Source organism: Marmota flaviventris, chromosome 9, assembly GCF_047511675.1.
Source record: "Marmota flaviventris isolate mMarFla1 chromosome 9, mMarFla1.hap1, whole genome shotgun sequence".
Classification (NCBI taxonomy): Eukaryota; Metazoa; Chordata; class Mammalia; order Rodentia; family Sciuridae; genus Marmota; species Marmota flaviventris.
In genome coordinates, this window is record NC_092506.1 from 118,568,287 (window position 1) to 118,588,665 (window position 20,379).

Here is a 20,379-nt window from a genome sequence, read left to right on the forward strand (position 1 = left end):
GCAAAGTAAAACGTGGTGTTAAAATCACAAGAGTAGGGGGCAGAGCAGAGCTGCCGCCCGCTCCCGGAACAGGCCCAGCGACCCGCTGGCATGGTAGTCACGTCACCCCAATTGGAGTAGGGGCAGAGCAGAGCCGCCGCCCGCGCCCGCAAGGTAGGCAGACCTGCGAACGAAGGGCGGAACAGGCCCAGCGGCCTGCCGGCATGGTAGACATGTCACCCCAATTGGAGTAGGGGCAGAGCAGAGCCGCCACCCGCGCCTGCAAGGTAGGCAGACCTGTAACCGACCGGCAGAACAGGCCCAGCGGCCCGTCAGCGTGGTAGACAGATCACCCCAATTGGAGAAGGAGCACAGCCGCCGCCCGCCCCTGCAAGGGAGACTTTTCAACTATACAAGAGCAATACAAATATATAGGGGGAAAATTTCAATAACACAACAGTTTCACCAAGCAGAAAGAAATGCGAGCAGTATGAAAAGACAAGGAAAGAAAGGACCACAAGTAATGCAGGTCAACTCAACTTTAGAAGAGGTAATAGCTGCAGCAGATGGAATGTCAGATAAAGGATTCAGGATATACATGCTTCAGATGATCTGGAGTCTCAAGGAAGACATTAGACAGCAAAATCAGACAATGAAAGATCACTTCAACAATGAATTACATAAACAAATCCAAGAAGCAAAAGATCAACTATACAGGGAGATAGAGGTTATAAAAAACAAACAAACAGAAATCCTAGAAATGCAGGAAGCAATAAACCAACTTAAAAACTCAATGGAGAATACTACCAGCAGAGTAGATCACTTAGAAGATAGAACATCAGACAATGAAGACAAAGTATTTCAAATGGAAAAGAACACAGACAGCTCAGCAAGACTGTTAAGAAACCATGAGCAGAACATCCAAGAAATATGGGATAACATCAAGAGACCAAACTTATAGTCACTGGGATACAGGAAGGTATAGAGGTCCAAACCAAAGGAATGAGCAATCTATTCAATGAAATAATACGAGAAAACTTCCCAGACTTGAAGAATGAGACAGAATCCCAAATCCTAGAAGCCTACAGGACGCCGAATGTGCAAAATCATAAGAGATCCACACCAAGACACATTATAATGAAGATGCCCAAAATACAGAATAAGGAGAGAATTTTAAAAGCTACAAGAGAAAGGAAGCAGATTACATTCAGGGGTAAACCAATCAGGATAACAGCTGATCTTTCAACACAGACTCTGAAAGCTAGAAGATACTGGAATAATATATTTCAAACACTGAAAGAAAATGGATTCCAACCAAGAATTGTGTATCCAGCGAAATTAAGCTTCAGGATGGAAGATGAAATTAAAACCTTCCACGATAAATAAAATTTAAAAGAATTTGCATCTAGAAAACCATCTCTTCAAAACATCCTCGCCAAAACATTACAGGAAGAGGAAATGGAAAATAACAATGAAAACCAACAGTGGGAGGTAGGACAGTAAAGGGGGGAAAATAATCAAAGAGGAAAACAAACCATGTTTAGTAACAGAAATAAACAAATATGGCTGGAAGAACAACCCATATCACAATAATAACCCTAAATGTTAATGGCTTAAACTCACCAATTAAGAGACACAGGCTAGTAGAATGGATCACAAAACAAGACCCAACAATATGCTGTCTACAGGAGACGCATTTGATAGGAAAAGACATACATACACTGAAGGTGAAAGGTTGGGAAAAATCATATCACTCATATGGACTTCAGAAACAAGCAGGAGTGTCCATACTCATATCAAATAAAATAGATTTCAAGCCAAAGTTAATCAAAAGGGATAAAGAGGGACACTACATACTGCTCAAGGGAACCATACACCAACAAGACATAACAATCATAAATATATATGCCCCAAACAATGGTGCAGCTATGTTCATCAAACAAACTCTTCTCAAATTCAAGAGTCTAATAGACCACCATACAATAATCATGGAAGACTTCAACACACCTCTCTCACCAATGGACAGATCTTCCAAACAAAAGTTGAATAAGGAAACTATAGAACTCAATAACACAATTAATAACCTAGACTTAATTGACATATATAGAATATACCACCCAACATCAAGCAGTTACACTTTTTTCTCAGCAGCACATGGATCCTTCTCAAAAACAGATCATATATTATGTCACAGGGCAACTCTTAGACAACATAAAGGAGTAGAGATAATACAATGCATATTATCTGATCATAATGGAATGAAACTGAAAATCAAGGATAAAAGAAGGAAGGAAAAATCAAGCATCACTTGGAGAATGAACAATAGGTTACTGAATGATCAATGGGTTATAGAAGACATCAAGGAGGAAATTAAAAAATTCTTAGAGATAAATGAAAACACAGACACAACATATCGGAATCTATGGGACACATTGAAAGCAGTTCTAAGAGGAAAATTCATTGCTTGGAGTTCATTCCTTAAAAAAAGAAAAAACCAACAAATAAATGATCTCATACTTCATCTCAAAATCCCAGAAAAAGAAGAGCAAAACAACAGCAAAAGAAGTAGAAGGCAAGAAATAATTAAAATCAGAGCTGAAATTAATGAAATCGAAACAAAAGGAACAAAACTAAAAGTTGGTTCTTTGAAAAAATAAATAAAATCGACAGACCCTTAGCCATGCTAACAAAGAGAAGAAGAGAGAGAACTCAAATTCCTAGCATACGGGATGAAAAAGGAAATATCACAACAGACACTTCAGAAATACAGAAGATAATCAGAAATTATTTTGAATCCTTATACTCCAATAAAATAGAAGATAGTGAAGGCATTGATAAATTTATTAAGTCATATGATCTGCCCAGATTGAGTCAGGAGGATATAGACAACCTAAACAGACCAATATGAATTGAGGAAATAGAAGAAACCATCAAAAGACTACCAACTAAGAAAAGCCCAGGACCGGATGGGTATACAGCAGAGTTTTACAAAACCTTTAAAGAGGACCTAATACCAATACTTTTCAAGCTATTTCAGGAAATAGAAAAAGAGGGAGAACTTCCAAATTCATTCTACGAGGTCAACATCACCCTGATTCCTAAACCAGACAAAGACACTTCAAAGAAAGAAAACTACAGACCAATATCTCTAATGAACCTAGATGCAAAAATCCTCAATAAAATTCTGGCGAATCGGATACAAAAACAAATCAAAAAAATTGTGCACCATGATCAAGTAGGATTCATCCCTGGGATGCAAGGCTGGTTCAATATACGGAAATCAATAAATGTTATTCACCACATCAATAGACTTAAAAATAAGAACCATATGATCATCTCGATAGATGCAGAAAAAAGCATTCGACAAAGTACAACATCGCTTTATGTTCAAAACTCTAGAAAAACTAGGGATAACAGGAACATACCTCAATATTGTAAAAGCAATCTATGCTAAGCCTCAGGCTAGCATCATTCTGAATGGAGGAAAATTGAAGGCATTCCCTCTAAAATCTGGAACAAGACAGGGATGCCCTCTCTCACCACTTCTGTTCAACATAGTTCTCGAAACACTGGCCAGAGCAATTAGACGAAAGAAATTAAAGGCATAAAAATAGGAAAAGAAGAACTTAAATTATCACTATTTGCAGTGACATGATTCTATACCTAGCAGACCCAAAAGGCTCTACAAAGAAACTATTAGAGCTAATAAATGAATTCAGCAAAGTGGCAGGATATAAAATCAACATGCATAAATCAAAGGTATTCCTGTATATCAGCGACAAATCCTCTGAAATGGAAATGAGGACAACCACTCCATTCACAATATCCTCAAAGAAAATAAAATACTTGGGAATCAACCTAACAAAAGAGGTGAAAGACTTATACAATGAAAACTACAGAACCCTAAAGAGAGAAGTAGAAAAAGATCTTAGAAGATGGAAAAATATACCCTGTTCATGGATAGGCAGAACTAACATCATCAAACTGGCGATATTACCAAAAGTTCTCTATAGGTTTAATGCAATGCCAATCAAAATCCCAACGGCATTTCTTGTAGAAATAGAGAAAGCAATCATGAAATTCATATGGAAAAATAAAAGACCCAGAATAGCAAAATGCTAAGCAGGAAGTGTGAATCAGGCGGTATAGCGATACCAGACTTCAAACTATACTACAGAGCAATAGTAACAAAAACAGCATGGTACTGGTACCAAAACAGGCGGGTGGACCAATGGCACAGAATAGAGGACACAGAAACCAATCCACAAAACTACAACTATCTTATATTTGATAAAGGGGCTAAAAGCATGCAATGGAGGAAGGATAACATCTTCAACAAATGGTGCTGGGAAAACTGGAAATCCATCTGCAACAAAATGAAACTGAATCCCTTTCTCTCGCCATGCACAAAAGTTAACTCAAAATGGATCAAGGAGCTTGATATCAAATCAGAGACACGGCATCTGATAGAAGAAAAAGTTGGCTACGATCTACATACTGTGGGGTCGGGCTCCAAATTCCTCAATAGGAATTAATAACTAGAATTAATTATTAATTAATTAATAAGAGTTAATAACTAGAATCAACAAATGGTACTTACTCAAACTAAAAAGTTTTTTCTCAGCAAAAGAAACAATAAGAGAGGTAAATAGGGAGCCTACATCCTGGGAACAAATCTTTACTCCTCACACTTCAGATAGAGCCCTAATATCCAGAGTATACAAAGAACTCAAAAAATTAGACAATAAGATAACAAATAACCCAATCAACAAATGGGCCAAGGACCTGAACAGACACTTCTCAGAGGAGGACATACAATCAGTCAACAAGTACATGAAAAAATGCTCACCATCTCTAGTAGTCAGAGAAATGCAAATCAAAACCACCCTAAGATACCATCTCACTCCAGTAAGATTGGCAGCCATTAGGAAGTCAAACAACAACAAGTGCTGGCGAGGATGTGGGGAAAAGGGTACACTTGTACATTGCTGGTGGGACTGCAAATTGGTGCAGCCAATTTGGAAAGCAGTATGGAGATTTCTTGGAAAGCTGGGAATGGAACCACCATTTGACCCAGCTATTTCCCTTCTCGGTCTATTCCCTAAAGACCTAAAAAGAGCATGCTACAGGGACACTGCTACATCGATGTTCATAGCAGCACAATTCACAATAGCAAGACTGTGGAACCAACCTAGATGCCCTTCAATAGACGAATGGATAAAAAAATGTGGCATTTATACACAATGGAGTATTACTCTGCATTAAAAAATGACAAAATCATAGAATTTGCAGGGAAATGGATGGCATTAGAGCAGATTATGCTAAGTGAAGCTAGCCAATCCCTAAAAAACAAATGCCAAATGTCTTCTTTGATATAAGGAGAATAACTAAGAACAGAGTAGGGATGAAGAGCATGAGAAGAAGATTAACATTAAACAGGGACGAGAGGTGGGAGGGAAAGGGAGAGAGAAGGGAAATTGCATGGAAATGGAAGGAGACCCTCTGGGTTATACGAAATTACATACAAGAGGAAGTGAGGGGAAAGGGAAAAAAAATACAAGGGGGAGAAATGAATTACAGTACAGGGGGTAGAGAGAGAACAGGGGAGGGGAGGGGAGGGGAGGGGAGGGGGGATAGTAGAGGATAGGAAAGGCAGCAGAACACAACAGACACTAGTATGGCAATATGTAAATCAATGGATGTGTAACTGATATGATTCTGCAATTTGTATACGGGGTAAAAATGGGAGTTCATAACCCACTTGAATCAAAGTGTGAAATATGATATGTCAAGAACTATGTAATGTTTTGAACAACCGACAACAAAAATTAAAAAAAAAAAAAGAATTATAATGCAAAAAAACAACAACAAAGTACACGTATAAAGGCATCAATGGGTGTGAATATCCTTTATATACAGAAATATGAAAAATTGTGCTCTGTATGTGTAATAAGAATTGTAATGCATTCCACTGCTGTCATGTATTTAGAAAAAAATAAAATCAATAAAAGATTAAAAAAAAATAAAAAAATCACAAGAGTAGCTCCCCCACTAAGGAAAAGAGAAGGAGGCTGGCTGGAAGGAGGTTGAGGGTACTTCTTGGGCCCAACAATGGTCTATTTCTAGACTCAGATAGTAGTTACATGGGTATATTTTCTTTGTAAAATGGTTTGTTTAATTTTCTATGTACCTCTATACACATACTGAGACATAAAATTTTGAAAAAAAGAAAAAAAAATGGAATAAACCTCCCAAAAGCGTCTCGAGCTATCATAGACTTCTTTTTGTGTTTGTGTGAAAAATTGATTCTACTTTTAATCATTTTACCATGAAATTTTACTACATTGGGTGTGCATAATAATATAGCCCTACAACAACAACAAAAAAATCAGCTGATTCTATTGCTGGTTAAATCCCTCCCTTCTAGGAAACCTCAGTAAAGCCACCTAGTTGGTAGTGAGAAAATATTTACTGAATGAATGTTTTTTCAGTCATAGAGAATAAAATAGAATAAAAAGAATAAATAAATAAATAGAATAAAAGAGAATAATTTGCCACCACCACAGAGTGGTATTTTATGACACTCAATTCTATTACTCTTTCTATTGCATTATTCTTCCATAACTATATGTAAAAAGTAGGGAAATATTCGTGGTATGATAAAAAAATACAAGAAAAAGAAAAAAGCAACCAAGATAGCTCACACACAAATCAATTATAAGATTACTACAATACAGATTAAAATGTATCATTATGCATGCACCCTTAACAAAATGTTCACTATATGTAGTATAAGCTCAATAAATATTATCAAATGGAAAAAGTATTGCAATGTTATTAAGTCCACTAATCCAATAAAGTGTTACAAAAAGTTTAATTTGTAAGTCATTTTTCATAATAACCAGTATTAGGGAAAGGTACTAATATGATGCATCCATCAATGTTTTGTAACAGATATTTAAATACCAGATCAAATTGAAAAGGAGACAGAGGGAAGCAAAGAAAGCAATCAATTGTGACACAAAAACAGTCACCACAAAAATGCCAAAATACTTGCAATGGAAAAATTTATTATTAAAAGTCATAAAGCCTTCTATGAGAAGCAAAAATCATATAGTTAACATACCTTAGTTCCTGGCTTTCTGTAGTGAGGAGGGCAAGAAGTGACCAAGCGAGTACTTGGTTGTCATCCTCCCCATGAAATTTACTGTGATGCTTAATATTCTGCAACAGGAGCTGGTCCAGGCACTCCAGGGCCTTCTCCTGCACAGTGCTCTCACAGTCCATCACCACCGGGATGACCCCCATCAGCCAGGCTTTCTGGATCAGGACACATCTAGGTTGGGCCTAAGGATTAAAAAATTATATATTAGAAAGTCTGATGCTTTTAAAAGTCTAAAAGTTCAATCTCCAGCTTATTATAAACTAGTACATACTGAAATTTTAAACTTATTTTATCCCAAGGAATAATTAAAATAAATACTGATAGAAAAAGTAAAAATATGGATTTCTTAAAGACTTCTCTCATGACATAAAGAAATAAACATGGTTTTAAACTTCTGAATAGCCAATTAGTTGGCAGAAGCAAATTATAGAATTAATGGACCTCTGTTTTTAGCAATATCATTTACATACATCTTAATTGACAAAAATTAATCTTGGCCTCTAACTTAACCAAATTCATCCTGAGAAACTCTTTTTTCCTATCTGAGATTTAAAATGAATTCAAGAATTCAAGAATGCATTAACATTCAGCAGTAATTCCTAATTATATTTAATAGGAAGCACAGTAATTGTAAGACTGAAAGATTATCTCTTTTATACTATACATTAGTTTCTACCAAGTCAACTATACATTAGAAACAGGCCATTATTATGTAGAATTACTGTTTTTTTATTTGTTGCTGTTGTTCATTTGTTTTGTGCTGGGGATTGAACCCAGGGGTTTTGAACATGAAAAATATATGCTCTACCACTAAGCTATATCTCCAGCACTAGAATTACTTTCAATGTAAAATACCATGCATTAGATACATAATGCTTTGCCTCTCACCATAAGAAGTTCAGTAAGAGACTGTAGGGACTGCTTCCGGACAGATACTGCGGGGTCCCGACAGAGGTCCTGTAGAGTCGACAAGTCCTCCTCCATACCCAAGATGTCAGAGTGTTTCAAAATATTCACTAATACCTGAAGGCATATAAACAATAAGAAGTGATGATTATAGCATAAGTATAGAAAAACCAAAGACAAGGGATACTTAAAAAATGTGATTCTTAACATTTTGAGAGTCATGTATGAATCCATCCCTGTTCCCTACAGCATCGCAACTTTTCAATCTGATGAAAGCTAAGGCCCCTCTCCAGACAAAAATTTTTATATTTATAAAATTTTAAAAAATATCCATCAATTTTTCAAACCTATGGAAATTCATCCACGGTTCCCAGATTAAGAATCTAAACAAAACAAATTATAGATACAAATTTGTGATTTTTTAAAAAGCTAACAACCAATAAAAAAGCTTAAAAGCAGATAATTCTTCTGTACAATTAATCTATAACAGAACCAGGGTTAACTATGAAAAGTCAAGTTAAGTAATAAATATGGCCTTGAAGTTTTAAAAATATTGCTTTGAATTTCCAAGTTTCTAGTGCTTACAAAGAGTATTTTTTTAAATGCATAGAAAAATCTCCACCTGAACCGCAGACTTCCTGACATTTGTCTTCTCGTCCCTGATTCTCTTTCTCAACATTGCCATAACACATCTTTCTGTTGAGGAAACATCAAAAATTATTCCTGAAAAACATAGGATGCTATCTAACATTTCACCAACCAATAATGAGAAAATACGCTCCTCCTAAAAACTCTCTCAATTAGCTTATTTTAAATCCTAATAAATCACATTATTCTGAAAAGTATTGAAAAAGAAGAAAATTTAAATAATTAGGTAGTCACTAGAAAATATTAATCCTGGAATATTAAAAAATTAGATTTTAGAATATGGAACTTACCTCTAAAAATTATTTAGCTTTTCTATTTTGTTTAGCTGTAAACAGGGTTCTCTCACCCATAGGGTTATTTTAAAAATTCAATGAGATAATATATAACAGTCACTTTAAACTTTCCACACTTAAATTGCTAAAGACTCCAAAGAACTTTTTATAATGTGAATTATAATTTTTAATGAGTTAGAAATTTAAATTGAGAATTTTAAAAACATTTAAAATGCTTTGTTTTGTTTTGTTAAAACCCAGGGGCACTTTACCACTGAGCTACATTCCCAGCCCTTTTTATTTTTAAATTTTGAGACAGGGTCTTGCTAAGTTGCCTTGAACTTACAATCCTCCTGCCTCAGACTTCTGAATTGCTGGGATTACAGGGGTGAGCCACCATGCCTGGACTTTAAAATTTGTTTCAAAATAGTAAGACATGCACTTTTAAAATGAAAAATAACTCTTATTTTCCAAAATAAAACAAAGACAAAAAAAAAAAAATGAAAAGAGTGGCAATGTTTTACATTTTTGTAAAGTCTTTAATGTTTGGTTTAATAAAAGCCAGCTGGATTTGCACTTCTATTTGTCATGATTTCACACATCTCAGGACCTCAGGAAAACTCCAATTTACACTTGCAAGAAAATCATGGTGTGGAAAGTAAATGATGTCTTGATATTATTATGAACAAAGTATTCATTTCAAGGCCCCCTGGAAGAGGCTTAGGAAAAGGCTTAGTTATTCCTCAGGACCCCCAAACCACACTTTGGTAACTGCAGATATATAAGAAGGCACCTTAAAAAATAGAATATAGAATGGACATACTTCTAGAAAGGTATAAACTACAAAACTGACTTAAAAAAAAATAGAAAATTTGAATATACCTATAACAAGTAAAGAGACTGAACTGGTCATCAAAAAATTTCATACTGCACATATACAAAAGCCAAGAAACAGATGGTTTTACTGTAGAATTCTACCAAATGATAAAAATGAACACAAATCTTTCACAAGTTATTCAAAAGGTAAAAGAGAAGAACATACTTTCCTACCTCATACTAGGACAGTACTGCTACGACAGCAAAACAGACAAAGACTTCTCAAGAAAACAAGGGATTAATATCCCTTATAAAAACAAACATTAAAATTCTAAATAAAATACTGGAAATCAAATCCACCAGGATACAAAAGTATCTTGGGATTTGTGTAAGGAATGAAATATTGATTCTATGTGTGAAAATCTAATGACATAAAAGTGATAGTAACAGAATAAAGGACAAAACTACACAATCATCTTGATAGATGCAGAAAAGGCATTTGCAAAACCTAAACACTTTTTATTATAAAAATGTTCAACAAACTTGGAATAGAAAGAAACTTCCTCATACTGATTATCCTGGGGGAAGGGAGGAAGAAAACCATTGCTAGCATGATATTCAATGGTGAAGACCAAAAGCTTTCCTCAAATACAGGGAAATACCAAGATGTTTATGCTTCGTTTCTCTATGAAACACTGTACTATGGAGTTTACTTAGAGCAAATAGGTAAGACAAAGAAACAAAAGGCAATGAGATTAGAAAGGAAGAAGCAAAATTATCACTATTCATAGGTGACTTGATGTTCTATGTTGAAAATCCTAAGGAATACACACACACACATACACACGCACACACACACAAATATTAGAGCTAGTAACAAGGTAAGCATATTGCAGGATACAATATCAATAATCAAAAAAACATTTCTAAAAACAATGAACAATTTAAAATGAAAAGAGCAATTTTATTTATAATAGCAACAAAAAGAGCAAAATACATGGAATTAAATTTAAAGAGTTGCTCAAATGAAAACAACAAAAAAACACTGAAACAAACTAAAGACCCAAACAATGAGAAATCCAATCTTCAAGAAATAGGGGACTTATTACAGTAAGATGGCAATAGTCCCTCAAGTGATCTACAGATCAATCCCTTTGAAAATATAAGATGGCATGTTTTGTAGAAATTGAAAATTGATCCTAAATTTTGTATGGAAATATGAGGGACCCTAATTATCAATTTTGAAAAAGAAAAAATATGGAGAACTTATACTTTCTGATTTCGAGAATTATTATTGAAGGAAACCAGCACCTTAATGACTCTTGAAACAAAAATTTTTTAGGTAAAGGCAATCAAGAAGCATTAAACAAGCCGGGCACAATGGTGTACCCCTCTAATCCCAGCGGCTTAAAAGGCTGAGGCAGGAGGATCAAGAGTTCAAAGCTAGCTTCAGTAACAGTGAGGCGCTAAGCAACTTAATGGGACCATGTCTCTAAATAAAATACAAAATAGATTGTGAGTAAATTTTTGGAGATGTGGCTTAGTAGTTGAGTGCCCCTCCCCAGTTCAAAAAAACAGAGGAAAACCTTTCTTTATCCTTTCTGTTTTCTGTATAAAGAAAGGATATAAACTTTCTTCTACTGGAGACAACTCTGGATTTTTATAGCCCAAAGGCAGCACCAAAGGAATCTGCAAACAAACCTAAAACTGCATCCCCCACCCCAATCTATTTTCCCACAAATTAACTGCTTGTTGTTGAAGGGGTGAGGTAAGTAGAATTTAAGCCACTGCTTTGAGTTACTTCCCATTAAGATTTCTCAGTTTCTCATCAATCTATCTTTTGTTTCATGGATTCATTCCAACTGAAAACTCATGAGGGTTGAGGAAAATATTAATTTTCCTCTTCTGCACTATCATACAACAGTAATTAATGCAAGGTGGTACTGGCATGTAAACAGATATTAGATCAATGGTATAATATTGAGTACAGAAATAAACTCACACATCTCTGATCAACTTACTTTTGACAAAGTTGCCAATAACATCATCTTTCAAACAAGTAGTACTATGTCAACATGCAAAGAATGAACCAATATCATACCACATGCAAAAATTAATTCAAAATTGATCAAAGACCTAATTATGATAACTAAAATTATGAAACTCTTAGAAGAGGAGTAAGTAAATCTTTACGACTTTTGATTAGGTAATTTTTTTTTTTTTTAGCTGTGACATGCAAAGCACAAGAAAAAATAAATAAATTGAATTTAAAAATTAAGTGTTTTGTGCCTCAAATACACTATGAAGAAAGTGAAAATACAACCCACAGAAAAGAACATTTAAAAATCAAATATTTGACTTAGGGTGGTGATACATTCCTGTAAACCTAGTAACTCAGGAGGCTAATGCGGGAGGATTGTAAAATCAACAGTCTCAGCAATCTAGCAAGATTCTGTCTCAAAATAAAACATGAAAAGGGCTAGGGACATAGCTCAGTGGTAAAGCACCCTGGGTTTCACATATTACTCACTGCAATTATGGTATAGCTATTACAAAAAGTTACGGTTCCTCAAAATGTCAAACATAGCTACACCATGACCCAGCAGTTCCACTTCAGTGTGTGTCTACACTAAACTTATAGAAGAATGTTCATAGCATTTGTGTAATTCTACATCATGTACAACCAGAAGATGAGAAGTTATACACCATTTACGTATGAAGTGTCAAAATGTATTCTACTGTCATATATAACTAACTAATTAGAACAAATAAAAAAAATGTAAAAAATTTTTAAAAATGTCACAGTAACTTATTAATTGGATTCTGGAATGACAAAAGAAACAGGATCAGGTATTGTTTGTCTTTCCCCCTTCTTTGTGGTGACCTTTCCCCAAACACAAATGTAATCTCTATTGAACATTCCCTAGTAACTAGTTCTTTTTTTGACCAGCAATCCCAAGAGTTTGTAACATTTTTTCGGGGGCAGGTGGCGGGGGATGGAGGTTTACCCCAGATGTCAGGGGCACTCAACTACTGAGCCCCAGCCCCAGCTCTATTTTGTATTTTATTTAGAGACAGGTCTCACTGAGTTGCTTAGCACCTTGTTTTTCCTGAGGCTGGCTTTGAACTTATGATCCTCCTGACTCAGCATTCGAAAATGTTGGGATTTCAGGCGTGTGTCACAACACAACACTCTATTTTAATAAGAAATTAAAATATTTGCTAATGTTCTCTGTAGTGTTACAGTACACTGGGGTTTAGTACATGATAACTAGGAAATACTTTATTCTACATCTTAAAGTGAAATACAGTATAGTACAAAGGCATCAATTAAGGATAAAATGAGATTATTTTACTTTTAAGGAAGTGTCTTAATTCTTAAGAGTAAATAAGAAAAAAATTAAAAATTTTTAGTACTACCCATTTGATAATGATAAAATCTGACATACCTCTAGATCCAACTTCACCACTATTGCTTACGTTCAACTCCCCTGAGGGTTCAGAAGGGTTAATTGTCTGTCTCTGGTAGGAAAAAGCTAGAAAAAAAAATACACTAGTTAAGGTAAAAATCTGTTACATTTTTAATAGTATCAGTAAGACATGTTCCTCACTTAAGTTACTAAGTTATTACTGAAATGAACTTCTTTGATAAAGAAGCAAAGTACAACATTAAAACAGGTAAATATGGTGGCAGAAAAAATATTTCAAATGTTTAGCAAGTCTTTAAAAACAATTATTAATATTTAAAAATATATTGATATATTACCTGATGAATTTCTCAGTAAGGTACCAGTATGAGTCCCTAGTTGTGAAACTATCGGACCTAAAAATAAGCAGATACATAACAGGGAAAAAGTGTCATGAACCCTGAGTAAGAATCCATAGAGGAATCAAATTCAAGATAATCAGACCTAAAGACAAAGCATGTATTCTAAATAGCTGACAATTGATAATGTTTCCTAGAAGGGAACATATGGCCCTATAATGCAATGCCCCACACCGTGAAGTAACTGGAAAGGCAGACAACAACTTTACCTCTAAAATATGAATATATGACATTCTTTACAAAGAACTTTAAAATTAATTAGGCCTCCCTATTTTAAAAGTCATTTGAAGCTGGAGGTACAGAAAAGTAGCAGAGCACATGCCTAGCAAGTGCAAGGCCCTAGATTCCATTCCCAACACCCCTACCCCCAAATATACTCAAAATGATTTATGAGAGTGAAATTTAATCATATCAGATCCATTATTCTTGCCATAACAAAGAATGATCATCTTGCAGTCCATTTCTTGATTCTTCTTCTTTTTTTTTTTTTTCCCCTTTTTTATGGTGCTTTGGTTTGAAGCCAGGGCCTTGAACATGTTAGGCATATATTCTACCACTGAGATATGCCTTCAGCCTCTCCTACTTACTGTTAATGAGGAGCTCCAATACACTCTCTGATGCATTGCTAATGGACAACTCCAAACAATGAGCAAAGCTGGACAGTGCCTTGCTACGGACAGTAGGTGCCTTGTCTAAACAACGATCAAACATAATTTCTTGCACCAAGAATTTGTGCTTAAGGAACTTCTGATGCTCCAAGGAGACAGTGCCATCTATCTCTCTTTCAGGCAGCTCTAAGAGAGCCAAGACAACATCAAGAGTAAAAACCCGATGTGGGATCTGGTAAAGTAAAATCATAAGAATTATCATCAGTAGGAGAACCAAAGAAACCCTTCTTCATTCAGATCTGGCTGTCATTAGAGGTTTGCAGAGCCAGAACCCAGGATTTCATGCAGATACATCGCCTACCTTAGAACTTCGTGAGTATTTGTAAAGCCAGGCAACGAATGTAGCATAATCTGCAGAAGGAAGTTTACTGAGCAGCTGAACCAGGGACTGAGCTGCAGAAGTACGATACTCTGATTTATCTATCACCTGAAACACAGAAAGAGAAAAGTTGTCTAGCTAATAACCTCCTATAGGACAAGTGAAACTCATGTTGTAATACAAGTTGAACATTAGTGAGAATAGCTAGTTGAATAATCTTTAAGTGTTAAGTAAATGACTTATAAAGTTTAGGTTTCAGGCCCATTTGAAAATTAAACCATAAATCCTTTCTCAAGGAAAATGCAAATACAAATTTAGTATACAATTTAAGAGTCTATGGATCTCCAGGGCCCATAGGGTTCAAACTAAGAATCATTTGTCAAAACAGTCACATAAATTTAAGATACTCATGGAAATGAACATTGACTTGACAGTGGATAATATTAGAGAATTACTGTTTTGTTTAGGTTATGTTTGAAAATGCTTATCCTACGGAATATACATGTGAAATATTATGAGTGAAAAGATATGATGGAATTTACTCCAAAAATATGTTGGGGAGAAATAAATAACACAAAATTGGTAAAAATGGGTTTTGTTTTATTTGGTGGATTATCATACAACTCTGTTTCTGTGTTTAATATTTTCTAAAATATAAAGCTTATTTTTTTGAAAAAAACACTGTTTTGGGAAACATCAAGTATTAAATAAAACTACTCATTCCCAAGAACAAATACAGGCACACACTTCCTAATAATTATGTACTTACATATTATTACAATATTACTATTATTACTATTACTTTTGCTACTAGTAGTAATGCAAATGATACCTTGGCACAGATGTGCTGCAATAAAATACGAAGGACTGGAAATATACTTTCTTTTAGTTCATCCACAAGTGAGCTATTTAAAAGAAAACATACCAACTGCTTACAATATGCCTCTTTTTCAAAACATAATAGTTATTACCCTTGACTCTGTCCTCAAAAATTATTAGAAATCCCAAATATTAAAAACAATCCTATACATTAAAAATAATCTACTCCCATATTATAAGAACTATTTCAGTAAAATAAAGAATAAAGATATATCTTAAGGAAATGTATATACTATATATATTTAACATGTATACACTTTATATAAATATATATATATATATATATATTTTTTTTAATTATATATATTATATCAGCACAAAACTGTTAAGGACTTCCTATTCACTGCTTAAGAGAGCTGCTGCTGAGAAGTTGAACTGTCATGGAAGAGTAAAAAATGAAATCTTCATAAAACTCTTTTGACTAATTATTAAATTTCATATTAAGATGTAAAATATATCCTATATCCTTTTAGGGTGAATATAAGAACAGACTAAGACACAGTACCACCTGTGGCAGATAAATGAAATGCTGATACTTTAATGCAATTGTAACATTACTTCTTCAAAAGAAATTACTGTAATACTTGATCCACTTTTAGCATTAAGTTTATTTGTACTATTACGAGTATTATTATAACTGGAAACATGATTAACTGTAAAAACTATCAAATCCAAAATGACAGTGCTTCCTTTTAAAACAGTTGTTTAATATTTACATAAGTCCTTAGTGAGGGACATTTGCTCAGTGACCAGATACCATCTATATACCGCATCTCCAACCACACCACACACCTGTAGGTATGTAAAACTTTCATGTGCACATACCACTTCTCTTCTGCATTTCCATGCTATAATAGAAATAAGGAAGGAAGGAAAAAAAAGCCAAGGACAGAGCAAACATGTCTTTCCCAATAAAGTTAATGATGGAATTTTTAAGCAGAGTTGAATGATTTGTGGGAGGAAAAGTAGTCTTTCAATTTTTGCTAAGGAAGTAAATGCAATTTACTTTTTTCCTTCAGGAATTATCTTCTGTAGGAAGAGGGGAATAGAAAAATTAGAAGAAAAAGGGGGAAATGGGAGAAGAACAAAAGCAAAAAGACTAGAAACAGAAATGAAGAAGGAGTCCAACTTCCTTTTCTGTTGCAGAGGTGAACACAAGCAAAAATGATAGAAAAGGAGGCAATTGTCCTTTCTTAGCAATTGATCACACGGATGACTGGAATTAACCTAGAGGATGGCTCTGACCCATGATTATAGGTTGTCTATCTCAAAATGCAGAGGCAGTGATACAGACCACAAGAACCAAATTATTTTGACTCATAAAACTACCACTGGGATACATATTCCAACTCCATAAATGTCAGAAATTATGTTAGTGCAGGGCCAAGATAACTGAGGGAATGTGATAGAGAGTAAAAATTCAACATTTGTGTGCTTCACCTGATAAACTGGATTGCTTGGTTTCTACGATTAATGACTTGTGATGTAATAGTAAGGGGGGCACGATGGGATCCTTTTACTTCTAACATCAATATTACATTTAGCATTTGATGGAAAATGCTACCAATAACCTAGAAGAGAAAAGAAAAGTCAATTTAAGATATAAGAGAGTCCAAGAGCCTCAAAAGTAGTATATAGACTATAGTAAAACATTTTGAGCCATCTAAAAAGAGGCTGAGTTAAAAGAATTTCTGGCTGAACACTGGGGATATATTTCTTAGGTAATTAGCTATTCAATAAATGAACAATGTAAACACTTTGAAAGAATTGCTTTAAGTTAACAAACATTCCCTGCATATTATAACCCAGAATTTAGGGCAAGAGGAGAACTGCCAATTATAAATAGTAAACAATACTATTAAAATCCCCTCATTAAAAAGTGGGGAGAGAATACCTTATACTTATATTTTACTTGAAGTTTACAAAGCACCTTCCAAGATATCATTGCATATAATTTTTTCACCTGGCAAATAAAACATTTACTGTAAAACTAAGTATGTGGTAGGTGTTGCATTAAGCCCTTTCATATATATAACTAGATTTTACTGTATTTAGTTTTAAGCTTCTCAACAACTCCATGAGGTAAGCAGGACAATGTATAGTTTCCACTTTACAGATAACAAAAGAAGCTCCAAAGGTGGGTTGTCCAAGGACAAGTAATTAAAGATCAGGCTAAAACCAAGTTGCCTAACCTCAGGTCAATATTATCACAATTTAAAAGACACACCATTTGTAGAGATACAGTGGACCTAAAAGGATATATTTCCTATTTATTTTATCTTTTAAAATGTTTAAAAGGGCATGAAAATTAAAAATACTTCTGTGAATTACATCTACAGTTCAATTTCAAAGAAATGACATACAATAAATTATAAAACACTGAAAGGTCTCTAAATAGACATTTTGCTCAGTGTTTGGCATGCTTAATTTCATTTAATCCTATGACAAACCTCAAGCTTTCACAAGGTTGAGTAACTCATACAAGGATATGTAGTTAATAAGTAGTGGAGTCAGAATTTGAACACAGATAGGTAGAACCCCAAGCGCGCCCCAAAATCTTTTTACCCACCACATACTGCCTCTGTAAGTTAACCATATGATAGCCACTAAAAGTCACAGGACTTAGAACAGAGAACTGGGTGTGAGGGGAGGAGATGTGATAGATCAAAGTCCTGTGACTTAATTATTACCCTAACCATGATGCTTATTGGCAAAACTTCTGAGGTAATTTAGGGGGCGGAATACAGATATCATTAGGAACTCCTATAAAATTTCTGTAGAATATCAATTAAAATAATACAAATAATAATAGATATACTGGGCACACATGAATTGACAAGGGAAACTTGAAAATTCTATGACTGTCTATTCTTTTTAAGACAATTTGATGAATATTTCTGTACTAGTAACTGTGCAGCAGTTTATCTGTTCTTCCTACTTAATTCACACCAGAACCATTTGTTTTCTGAAACCTTTCCCACAGCTATCAAATATATTGGATATAAACTTGACAATGAAACTGGACAGCAAACAGAAATAGTGCTAGTTTTTATCTTACAAGTAATAGAAGTTCTTGCAAATGATCTAGTAAATTAAAATGGTATTGCAGCAGTTGACCATTATTCACAGAGGATATATACCAAGACCCCCTGGTAGATGCCTGAAACTGTTTAATATTAAACCCTATACTGTATACTAAGTTTTTTCCTATGTGTATATACCTATGATAAAGTTTTGCTTATAAATTAGGCATATTAAGAGAATTAACAAGAACACTTCACAATAAAATAGAACAATTACAACATATATAAATATATAATAAAAGTTATGTGAATGTAGTGTCTTTCTCTAAGTATCTTAATAAAGCCAGATACAGTGGTGCAGACCAGTAATCCTAACAACTCAGGAGGATGACTGCAGGGCCATCACAAGTTAGAGGTCAGCCTTGGCAACTTAGTTAGATTTAAGACATTTAGCAAAAAAGTATCATTTTCAACTTTAGCTTAGGAGTGAGCAACAATGTTGAATTAGAAACAACAGTATTTCCTTATCTGGCCATGACAGAGTAACTGATTTTATACTTGCCCTCCAACTGCCGTGAACAACTCTAAAACTGAACCAAAATGTCTGAAAATTTTTGGTTGCTGGGGATGTAGCTCGGTGTTACAGTGCCCCTGGGTTCAATCCCCAGTACCATAAACACACAAAGAAATCTTATTGTGCCATACTCACCATGTTCATCCTTCTTCTTCCCTGCAATTGACTATAGGAACCTGAAATCTTGGGAAGTGAAACCAGGATTTTTTTCTTTGGTGGTATTGAGAATTGAACCAAGGGCCATGCACTCAGCCACTGAGTGCTTGTACTGGGGACTGAACCCAAGGGTGTTATACTACTGAGCTATATCCCCAGCACTTTTTAAAATTTTATTTTAGACAGGGTTTCCATAAGTTGCCCAGACTGGCCTCAAACCCATTATCCTCTGGCATCAGCTACCTCGTAGCTGGGATTATAGGCAAGTGCCATCACATTCAACTATCAATTTTTTTAACACCTTTCCATTATGTGATTTGCCTTCTTTCAATACAACTAGTAGCTAAATTAAATCCTTCTCTCCTTTACCTTATCTCCTTCTCCATGAATTGGGGAACACAGCAAATACAATCCACAATAAGCCAGTTCTGGAATGTACTTTGCTTGGTTAAGGTTTCTAAAGAAAAAAGGCAAACCAATGGTTAAAAGACAAGATTTCACTAAGAATATTCCTTGACCCTATAAGCCTTGTTTTATTAGTACTTTTTATTTTACTTATTTATTTTTTTTGAGATATAGTCTTACTCTGTTGTGCTGACCTTGAACTCCTGGAGTCAAGCAATCCTCCTGCCTCAGCCTTTTATGTAGCTGGGACTAGAGGTGTATACTCTCTCAGGGCTCATCTATAATTAGTATTTAAATGAATAAGTTCTACCCATATGCCGATTAGAATAAAATAGCATCTATACTTCTGTTGGATCAAAATTATTATACAATATTTAAATTGTAGCACTGAAAGATTTAATGGCTCACCTGGCTTGTGAAACATTAAATTCATGAAGAACTGGCTCAAAATTAGTTAATGTGACAAAGACCTGGAAGAGAAATACCAAGAAAAGGTGTAATTTTTCTTACTCTACAAATTATCAGTTATGATCTATACCTTTCAAATTAAAATTATTTGGATTTTCACTTGCCTCTATACAAGTCTGTACACACTGTGGCTTTTCTTTGAGGGAAAACTTGGGCAGAAGTCTTAAAAAATTCTTCAAAAGTTGAAAGATGGCATTTCGAATTTGAGAAAGGTCCCGGGCAGAATAATAAATATTATCTTCATCATCTTCTTCTTCTTCTATGATTTCATCTAT

The 20,379-nt window shown here is 34.6% G+C and overlaps 1 protein-coding gene across 1 annotated transcript in view; it reads right to left on the bottom strand.

The window, feature by feature from the left end:
* Positions 1 to 20,379, bottom strand: part of Ncapd3 (non-SMC condensin II complex subunit D3) — a 78,918-nt gene that overhangs the window by 43,714 nt on the left and 14,825 nt on the right. Inside the window, exons 6-17 of the mRNA XM_027945409.3 lie at positions 20,209 to 20,379; positions 20,045 to 20,106; positions 19,601 to 19,688; positions 16,919 to 17,049; positions 15,432 to 15,504; positions 14,582 to 14,707; positions 14,200 to 14,452; positions 13,553 to 13,609; positions 13,236 to 13,322; positions 8,673 to 8,746; positions 8,033 to 8,167; positions 7,106 to 7,326 (exon numbers count right to left, since the gene is read on the bottom strand). Coding sequence (XP_027801210.2) covers positions 7,106 to 7,326; positions 8,033 to 8,167; positions 8,673 to 8,746; positions 13,236 to 13,322; positions 13,553 to 13,609; positions 14,200 to 14,452; positions 14,582 to 14,707; positions 15,432 to 15,504; positions 16,919 to 17,049; positions 19,601 to 19,688; positions 20,045 to 20,106; positions 20,209 to 20,379 — 1,478 coding nt within the window. The remainder of the gene's footprint in view (positions 1 to 7,105; positions 7,327 to 8,032; positions 8,168 to 8,672; positions 8,747 to 13,235; positions 13,323 to 13,552; positions 13,610 to 14,199; positions 14,453 to 14,581; positions 14,708 to 15,431; positions 15,505 to 16,918; positions 17,050 to 19,600; positions 19,689 to 20,044; positions 20,107 to 20,208) is intronic.